The sequence below is a fragment of the Stenella coeruleoalba genome (genome assembly GCF_951394435.1).
Source record: "Stenella coeruleoalba genome assembly, chromosome: X".
NCBI lineage: Eukaryota > Metazoa > Chordata > Mammalia > Artiodactyla > Delphinidae > Stenella > Stenella coeruleoalba.
In genome coordinates this window covers 50137254-50147612 of record NC_137152.1, presented here as the reverse complement: position 1 = coordinate 50147612, position 10359 = coordinate 50137254, and the positions used below count along the sequence as shown (strand labels likewise).

Below are 10359 nucleotides of genomic sequence, written 5' to 3'. Positions count from 1 at the left end.
CCATGCAGCCCACAATAGAGGACATCCCTAGAGCATATAGCTGTGGTGACCAGAGAGGAGTGTGCTGCTGTGACACATAGGACATCACCTACAAAAGGCCACATTCAAAAGTCAAGAAATGTAACCAACTTACCAAATACATAGAAATAAAAACAGCAAATTAGAAACAATAAGGCAACCGAAGAATATGTCCCAAGCAAAGGAACAAGATAAAACACCAGAATAAGAATTAAATAAAGTGAAAATAAGCAATCTACTTGAAAAAGAGTTCAAGGTAATGATAGTAAAGACATTCAAAGAACAGAAGGAAAGATTGGATGAACTAAGTGAGAAGTTAAACGTTTCCCAAGATGGCAGAATAAGAGGACCAGAGTTTACCTCTCCCCACAAGTACATCAAGAACACATCTACAAATAGAAGAATTCTCACTGAGCACTTGCTGAACACTAACAGAGGACCTGAGACACCTATAAGGATAAGAAAAGGTCCCCGAATAACTGGGTAGGACAAAAGAGAGAAAATAAAAATAAAGAAAACAGGAAATGGGATGGGACCTGGGCCCCTGGTGGGGAGCTGAAGGAGAGGAAATGTTCTCACAATCAGAGAAGACTCCTCACTGGCGAGATCAGCTGAGATAAAAGGGGAGATTTGGGGGCTGTCAGAGGAAAGAGCAGCAATTGGTCTATGGCAGGGAGGAAAGAGTGAGACTTACACAGATAGTCAATGTCACAGCCCTGTCCACCCCAGCCTGAGACAGGTGTCTGCCAGTGCTGACAGGGTCTGGGTGCTGGAATGTGGTGTTTGGAGAGCAGACCCAGGGAGAGAATTGCTGTTGGCTGCACAGAGACAGCCTGAGGGAACAGGAGTGAGGAAATCCATAACCAGGAATGCTCCTGGAGGAAGCCCAGGCTACCATAGAAATGAAGCGCCATTTCAGAGTGATGCATAAAGGGCAGGGTCACCATCAAAATTCTCTCCCCACATGCCAGCCCCCGCCTCCACAGGCACTAGGAGGGACTCCTGCCAGAGAAAATGCACGCACCCCAATCGTTGCCAACGTCTCCCCCTCCCACCTGAAAGAGTATGCACACTCCAGTCAGCCACCACCCCCAATTCCTCCTTCTGAAACTGGCCTGTGAACCTGGGGTCGCTGTATCTGATCCCTCTTGCTTGGGCAGGGAGCAGATGGCTGTGGGTGACCCATACAGAGAGGTGGGGCTGAAACCAAACCTGAACTCCAGGAGATGTGTGACTAAGGAAGCAGAGCTGAAATCTCTCCTTGAAGCAGTGCAAACCATGGATTAAGACACTGTGATTGGAATGGTTAATTCAGCACATGCAGAACATCTGAATGGACACCAAATGCTCCTACAGCCAAGACAGGTCTAACTTCAGCAGCTATAGACTTTGTGGGGACATAAACGTGGGGGTTGGGACAGGCCAGAGAGTAAGCTGCCCCCATAGCACCCAAAGCAGGTCCGGATCCATAATTACTGCAATCCTTGGACCTGACTTCAGTGGATCTACATTGGGGCTTGGGGTAAACAACATCTGAGAGACAATAGGGCCAGCCACTGGCATATCCACAGGTAAGGTGGGACAGAGAGCAGTGCCTACAACAGTGTAAGCTGAGAGCTTGCACAACAGGTAAAAGGTGACACCACAGAGCACAGACACAGGTGAACTCCTCCAGAGGAGGAAGACTCAGTGGCTTCCGTCCAAGTGGGAGTGGTCCAATCCCACCTATATCACACTGCAGAACAAAAACAAAGCTAAGAAACAGATCTGGGGGCCTCTAACCCAAGAATTAGGGAGCAGACCTCACTTCTGACAGGGCAGTGAACATCACAGAGCAAAGGGGAAGCCCTGCTCAATATTCAGTGCAGGCTTTGGTCATCACAACATCAGTCACACCTCCTATAAAGAGGATAGCAGCCAGTATACATTGAGGAAAGAGGTGGCAGATATCTATATTAAAAACAACCCTCAGGAGGAGCTTCAAGATGGCGAAAGAGTAAAACGTGGAGATCACCTTCCTCCCCACAAATACATCAGAAATACAACTACATGTGGAATAATTCCTACAGAACACCTACTGAACGCTGGCAGAAGACAGACATCTGAAAAGGTGAGAAACTCCCCACGAACCTGGGTATGGCAAAAGAAAAAAGAGAAAACAGAGGCAAAAGAATAGGGACGGGACCTGCACCAGTGGGAGGGAGCTGTGAAGGAGGAAAGGAAGACTTTCCACTCACGGAGACTGCGGGTGGTGGAGGGGGCAAGCTTCGGAGCCACAGAGGAGAGTGCAGCAACAGGGGTACGGAGGGCAAAGCAGAGACATTCCCGCAAAGAGGATCGGTGCCGACCAGCACTCACCAGCCCTAGAGGCTTGTTTGCTCACCCGCCAGGGCGGGCGGGTGATGGGAGCTGAGGCTCCGGATTCGGTTATATTTCAGGGAGAGGACTGGGTTTGGTTGTTTGAACACAGCCTGAAGGGGGTTAGTGCACCACAGGTAGCTGGGAGGGAGTCTGGGAAAATGTCTGGAGCTGTCGAAGAGGCAAGAGATTTTTCTTTTTTCTTATTTTTTATAGTTTAATGTATTTTAATAGCAAACTTACAGGAACAGCACAGAAGACAGACAACATCAAAAAACATGTACTTGCATATAGGACAACTCAGTTAGAAAAGTATAGTGAATGGATGGAATCTACTGTATGATAAAAATGCTACAAACACCATTTAGTTGCAGTCAATAAGAATTTTACTTGTTTTAAAAAAATCCAAATGATGGCATTGTCCAGAAAAATTTAACATGTTTATTTATAATTGTTATAAAGTTGAACTGCTGAAACTTGTTCACTGAAACATTTTGACTTGCATTAATGCTTTATGTCCCCGCATTTATATTAAAAATTCACACACAAATGAAAATGGTAAAACTGCCAATACCTGATTTTTGTCCCCCATTTTTCCACCTGCAATCATATACTTAGGTACCTTTTGACCCCACGGGGGGGGGGGGGAATCTAACGTTCAGAACTACCAATAACAGGAAGAGAATTTTTTTTTTAAATAATGAAATGTTTCCCATCATAGTGGATTCTTAAACACGTTCTCCATGTATGCAGCATGCTAGCTGGATGTCTTTTGGCATAATCGTTACACGTTTGGCATGGATAGCACACAGGTTGGTGTCTTCAAAAAGGCCAACCAGATAGACCTCACTTGTCTCCTGCAAAGCACCAATAGCTGCACTCTGGAAGCACAGATCTGTTATGAAGTCCTGAGCAATTTCCCGCACCGGACTCTGGAAGGGAAGTTTGCAAATCAGAAGTTCAGTGGACTTCTGATAACGTCTAATTTCACGGAGTGTCACGGTACCAGGCCTGTAACGATGAGGTTTCTTCACCCCTCCAGTAGAGGGCGCACTCTTGCGAGCGGCTTTTGTAGCCAGTTGCTTCCTCGGTGCTTTACTACCGGTCAATTTGCGGGCAGTCTCCTTTGTACGAGCCATGGTATAAAGACCTCCTTACTTACCTCCCTTCTCCTTCGGCAGAAGCTCAGCGAGCTAGAGGCGGCGCTGGCATCAGAGAGCGACAGTGGCGTGGCGGCGGCAGTGAACACAATTAAGAGACTTTTTCTTGCCTCTTTGTTTCATGATGCGGGAGGAGAAGGGATTAAGATCGCCGCTTAAACAAGCTCCAGAGATAGGCACGAGCCACAGCTATCAGCATGGACCACAGAGATGGGCACGAGATGCCAAGGCTGCTGCTGCAGTCACCAAGAAGTCTGTGAGCAAGCACAGGTCACTATCCACTCCTCCCTCCCGGGAGCCTGTGCAACCGGCCACTGCCAGGGTCACATGATTCAGGGAAAGTTTCCCCGGGAGAACACAGGGCATGCCTCACATTGGTGCAACGTCACACCAGCCTCTACCATCGCAGGCTCGCCCCTGATTCCATAACATTCCCTCACCCTGGCCTCAGTGAGCCAGAGCCACCGAAGTAGCTTCTCCTTTTACCCCGTCCTGCCTGAGTTAAGAACAGATGCTGTCAGGCGACCTACATGGTGAGGCGGGGCCAGGTACAAAGATGAAAACTGGGACCTGTGCGAATAAAGAAGAGAAAGGAAAATTTCTCCCAGGAGCCTCAGGAGCAGCGGATTAAATCTCCACATACAACTTGATGTACCCTGCATCTTTGGAATACCTGAATAGACAATGAATCATCCCAAATTAAGGAGGTGGATTTGGGAGCAACAATATACAATTTTTCCCTTTTTCTCTTTCTGTGAGTGTGTATGTGTATGTTTCTGTGTGTGATTTTGTCTGTATGGCTTTGTTTTTACCATTTGTCTTAGGGTTCTGTCTGTCTGTTTGTTTTTTTTAGTATAGTTTTTAGCACTTGTTATTATTGGTGGATTTGTTTTTTGGTTTGGTTCCTCTCTTCTTTCTTTCCATATTATTTTTTATTACTTAAATTTTTTTTACTAATTAAATTTATTTTTATAACTTTATTTTATTTTCCCTTCTTCTTTCTTTCTTTCTTTTTTTCCTCCCTTTTATTCTGAGCTGTGTGGATGACAGGCTTTTGGTGCTCCAGCCAGGCATGAGGACTGTGCCTCTGAGGTGGGAGAGTCAAGTACAAGAGACTGGTCCATAAAAGACCTCCCAGCTCCACATAATATCTCCATCTAAACACCAAGACCCATCCCCACTCAACGAGCAGCAAGCTACAGTGCTGTACACCCTGTGCCAAACAACAACAAGACAGGAATAAACCCCATCCATAAGCAGAGAGGCTGCCGAAAACCATGATAAGGCCACAGAAACCCCAAAACACACCACCAGAAGTGGACCTGCCCTCCAGAAAGACAAAATCCAGCCTCATACACCAGAACACAGGCAGTAGTCCCCTCCACTATGAAGCATAGGCAACCTACTGAACGAACCTTAGCCACTGGGGACAGACACGAAAAACAGCAGGATCTACGAACCTGCAGCCTGCAAAAAGGAGAGCCACAAACACAGTAATTTAAGAAAAAAGAGAAGACAGAGAAACACTCAGCAGATGAAGGAGCAAGGCAAAAATTTTAATTTCTTTCATCAGTGTCTTATAATTTTCTGCATACAGGTGTTTTGTATCCATAGGAAGGTTTATTCCTAGATATTTTATTCTTTTTGTTGCAATGGTAAATGGGAGTGTTTTCTTGATTTCATTTTCAGATTTTTCATCATTAGGGCATAGGACTGCCAGAGATTTCTGTGTATTAATTTTGTATCCTGCTACTTTACCAAATTCATTGTTTAGCTGTAGTAGTTTTCTAGTCGCATCTTTTTTTTTTTTTAACATCTTTATTGGGGTATAATTACTTTACAATGGTGTGTTAGTTTCTGCTTTATAACAAAGTGAATCAGTTATACATATACATATGTTCCCATATCTCTTCCCTCTTGCGTCTCCCTCCCTCCCACCCTCCCTATCCCACCCCTCCAGGCTGTCACAGAGCACCGAGCCAATATCCCCGTGCCATGCGGCTGCTTCCCTCTAGCTATCTACCTTACTACGTTTGTTAGTGTGTATATGTCCATGACTCTCTCTCGCCCCGTCACAGCTCACCCTTCCCCCTCCCCATAACCTCAAGTCCGTTCTCTAGGAGGTCTGCGTCTTTATTCCTGCCTTACCCCTAGGTTCTTCATGACATTTTTTTTTCTTAAATTCCATATATATGTGTTAGCATACTGTATTTGTCTTTTTCGTTCTGACTTACTTCACTGTGTATGACAGACTCTAGGTCTATCCACCTCATTACAAATAGCTCAATTTCGTTTCTTTTTATGGCTGAGTAATATTCCATTGTATATATGTGCCACATCTTCTTTATCCATTCATCCGATGATGGGCACTTAGGTTGTTTCCATCTCCGGGCTATTGTAAATAGAGCTGCGATGAACATTTTGGTACATGACTCTTTTTGAATTTCGGTTTTCTCAGGGTATATGCCCAGTAGTGGGATTGCTGGGTCATATGGTAGTTCTATTTGTAGTTTTTTAAGGAACCTCCATACTGTTCTCCATAGTGGCTGAACCAATTCACATTCCCACCAGCAGTGCAAGAGGGTTCCCTTTTCTCCACACCCTCTCCAGCATTTATTGTTTCTAGATTTATTGATGATGGCCATTCTGACTGGTGTGAGATGATATCTCATTGTAGTTTTGATTTGCATTTCTCTAATGATTAATGATGTTGAGCATTCTTTCATGTGTTTGTTGGCAGTCTGTATATCTTCTTTGGAGAAATGTCTATTTAGGTCTTCTGCCCATTTTTGGATTGGGATTCTCTATGTATAGGATCATGTCATCTGCAAACAGTGACAGCTTTCTTTCTTCTTTTCTGATTTGGATTCCTTTTATTTCCTTTTCTTCTCTGATTGATGTGGCTAAAACTTCCAAAACTATGTTGATTAAGAGTGGTGAGAGTGGGCAACCTTGTCTTGTTCCTTATCTTAGTGGAACTGCTTTTACTTTTTCACCATTGAGGACGATGTAAGTTGTGCGTTTGTCATATATGGCCTTTATTATGTTGAGGAAATTTCGCTCTATGCCTACTTTCTGCAGGGTTTTTATCATAAATGGGAGTTGAATTTTCTCGAAAGCTTTCTCTGCATCTATTGAGATGATCATATGGTTTTTCTCCTTCAATTTGTTAATATGGTGTATCACGTTGATTAATTTGTGAATATTGAAGAATCCTTGCATTCCTGGAATAAACCCCACTTGATCATGGTTTCTGATCCTCTTAATGTGCTGTTGGATTCTGTTTGCTAGTATTTTGTTGAGGTTTTTGCATCTATGTTCATCAGTGATATTGGCCTGTATGTTTCTTTCTTTGTGACATCCTTGTCTGGTTTTGGTATCAAGGTGATGGTGGCCTCGTAGAAAGAGTTTGGGAGTATTCCTCCCTCTGCTATGTTTTGGAAGAGTTTGAGCAGGATAGGTGTTAACTCTTCTCTAATTGTTTGATAGAATTCGCCTGTGAAGAAATCTGGTCCTGGGCTTTTGTTTGTTGGAAGATTTTTAATCACAGTTTCAATTTCAGTGCTTGTGATGGGTCTGTTCATATTTTCTACTTCTTCCTGATTCAGTGTTGTCAGGTTGTGCATTTCTAAGAATTTGTCCATTTCTTCCAGGTTGTCCATTTTATTGGCAGAGAGTTGCTTGTAGTAATCTCTCATGATCTTCTGTATTTCTGCAGTGTCAGTTGTTACTTCTCATTTTTCATTTCTAATTCTATTGATTTGAGTCTTCTCCCTCTTTTTCTTAATGAGTCTGGCTAATGTTTTATCAATTTTGTTTATCTTCTCAAAGAACCAGCTTTTAGTTTTATTGATCCTTGCTACTGTTTCCTTCATTTCTTTTTCATTTATTTCTGATCTGATTTTTATGATTTCTTTCCTTCTGCTAACTTTGGGTTTTTTTTGTTCTTCTTTCTCTAATTTCTTTTGGTGCAAGGTTAGGTTGTTTATTCAAGATGTTTCCTGTTGCTTAAGGTAGGATTGTATTGCTATAAACTTCCCTCTTAGAACAACCAGATCTAACAAATGAAGAGGAAATAGGCAGTCTACCTGAAAAAGAATTCAGAAAAATGATAGCAAAGATGATTGAAAATCTTCGAAATAGAAAGGAGAAAATATAAGAAACGTTTAACAAGGACCTAGCAGAAGTAAAGAACAAACAGTCATAAACAACAAAATAAATGAAATTAAAAATCCTCTAGAAGGGATCAATAGCAGAATAACAGAGGCAGAAGAACAGATAAGTGGCCTGAAAGATAAAATAGTGGAAATAACTACGGCAGAGCACAATAAAGAAAAAAAGAATGAAAAGAATTGAGGACAGCTTCAGACACCTCTGGGACAACATTAAATGCACCAACATTCGAATTATAGGGGTCCCAGAAGAAGAAGAGAAAAGAAGGGAACTAAGATATATCTGAAGAGATTATAGTTGAAAAATTCCCTAATGTGGGAAAGGAAATAGTTAATCAAGTCCAGGAAGCACAGAGAGTCCCACACAGGATAAATTCAAGAAGACACACACCAAGACACATATTAATCAAACAGTCAAAAATTAAATACAAAGAAAACATATTAAAGGCAGCAAGGGAAAAACAACAAATAACAACAAGGGAATCCCCATAAGGTTAACAGATGATCTTTCAGCAGAAACTCTGCAAGGCAGAAAGGAGTGGCAGGACATATTAAAAGTGATGAAGAAGAAAAACATGCAACAAAGATTACTCTACCCAGCAAGGATCTCATTCAGGTTTGATGGAGAAATTAAAACCTTTAAAACAAGCAAAAGCTAAGAGAATTCAGCAGCACAAAACCAGCTTTACAAGAAATGCTAAAGGCAACTCTCTAGGCCGGAAACACAAGAGAAGGAAAAGACTTAAAACAGCAAACCTAAAACAATTAAGAAAATGGTAATAGGAGCATACATATTGATCCTTACCTTAAATGTAAATGGATTAAAGGATCAAACAAGGGGGGACCTTGAAGATGGTGGAAGAGTAAGATGCGGAGATCACCTTCCTCCCCACAGATACACCAGAAATACATCTACACGTGGAACAACTCCTACAGAACACCTACTGAAGGCTGGCAGAAGACCTCAGACCTCCCAAAAGGCAAGAAACTCCCCATGTACCTGGGTAGGGCAAAAGAAAAAAAAAAGAAAAAACAGAGACAAAAGAATAGGGACAGCACCTGCACCAGTGGGAGGGAGCTGTGAAGGAAGAAAAGTTTCCACACACTAGGAAGCCCCTTCGCGGGCGGAGACTGCGGGAGGCGGAGGGGGGAGCTTCGAAGTCGCGGAGGAGTGCACAGCAACGGGTGCGGAGGGCAAAGCGGGGAGATTTCCGCACAGAGGATCGGTGCCGACTGGCACTCACCAGCCCGAGAGGCTTGTTTGCTCACCCGCCGGGGCGGGCGGGGCTGCGAGCTGAGGCTCTGAGGCTCGGGTTTCGGTTTCGGACGCAGCACAGGGAGAGGACTGGGGTTGGCGGCTTGAACATAGCCTGAAGGCGTTGGTGCACCATGGCTAGCCGGGAGGGAGTCCGGGGAAAAGTCTGCACCTGCCGAAGAGGCAGGAGACTTTTTCTTCCCTCTTTGTTTCCTGGTGCGTGAGGAGAGGGGTTTAAGAACGCTGCTTAAAGGAACTCCAGAGACGGGCGCGAGCCGCGGCTAAAAGCGCGGGCCCCAGAGACGGGCGCAAGCCGTGGCTAAAAGCACGGACCCCAGAGACGGGCGGGAGACGCTAAGGCTGCTGCTGCCGCCACCAAGGGGCCTGTGTGCGAGCACAGGTCACTCTCCACACCCCTCTTCCGCGGAGCCTGTGCAGCCCACCACTGCCAGGTTCCCGGGATTCAGGGACAACTTCCCCGGGAGAACGCATGGTGGGCCTCAGGCTGGTGCAAAGTCACGCCGGACTTTGCCGCCGTAGACCCGCCCCGCACTCCGTGCCCCTCCCTCCCCGCCGGCCTGAGTGCGCCAGAGCCCCCGAATCAGCGGCTCCTTTAACCCCGTCCTGTCTGAGCAAAAACCAGACGCCCTCCAGCGACCTACACGCAGAGGCAGGGCCAAATCCAAAGCTGAGCCCCTGTGAGCTGTGAGAACAAAGAAGAGAAAGGGAAATCTCTCCCAGCAGCCTCAGAAGCAGCGGATTAAAGCTCCACAATCAACTTGATATACCCTGCATCTGTGGAATACCTGAATAGACAACCAATCATCCCAAATTAAGGAAGTGGACTTTAGGAGCAAGATCTATGATTTTTTTCCCTATTCCTCTTTTTGTGAATGTGTATGTGTATGCTTCTGTGTGAGATCTTGTCTGTATAGTCTTGCTTCCACCATTTGTCCTAGGGTTCTATCCGTCCATGTTTTTTTTTTTTAATTTTTTTCTTAATAATTAATTTTAATAACGTTATTATACTTTACCTTCGTTCTTTCTTTCTTTCTTTCTTTCCTTCCTTCCTTCCCTCCTTTAGACAACGAATCATCCCAAATTGAGGAGGTGGTCTCTGACAGCAAGATTTATGATTTTTCCCCATTTACCTCTTTTAGTGAGGGTGTATGTGTATGCTTCTGTGTAAGATTTTGTCTGTATAGCTTTGCTTCCAACATTTGTCTTAAGGTTCTATCCGTCCCTTTTTTTTTTCTAAATAAGAATTTTTTAATTCAATAACTTTAGTATACTTTATTTTATTTTTACTGTATCTTCTTTCTTTCTGTCTTTTTTCCTTCTTTCCCTCCTTCCTTCCTTCCTTCCTCCCTCCCTCCCTCCTTTCTTTCCTTCTTGC

General features: G+C 44.1%; 1 protein-coding gene across 1 annotated transcript; it reads right to left on the bottom strand.

Moving 5' to 3' along the window:
* Positions 1 to 3104: 3104 nt before the first annotated feature.
* On the bottom strand, positions 3105 to 3515 carry LOC307180586 (histone H3.3A-like; the record flags this gene model as incomplete). Its single annotated transcript, XM_079910965.1, has 1 exon — positions 3105 to 3515. The coding sequence occupies one exon, from the start codon at positions 3513 to 3515 to the stop codon at positions 3105 to 3107; it is 411 nt and encodes a 136-aa protein (XP_079767091.1).
* Between the last annotated feature and the right edge of the window lie 6844 nt (positions 3516 to 10359).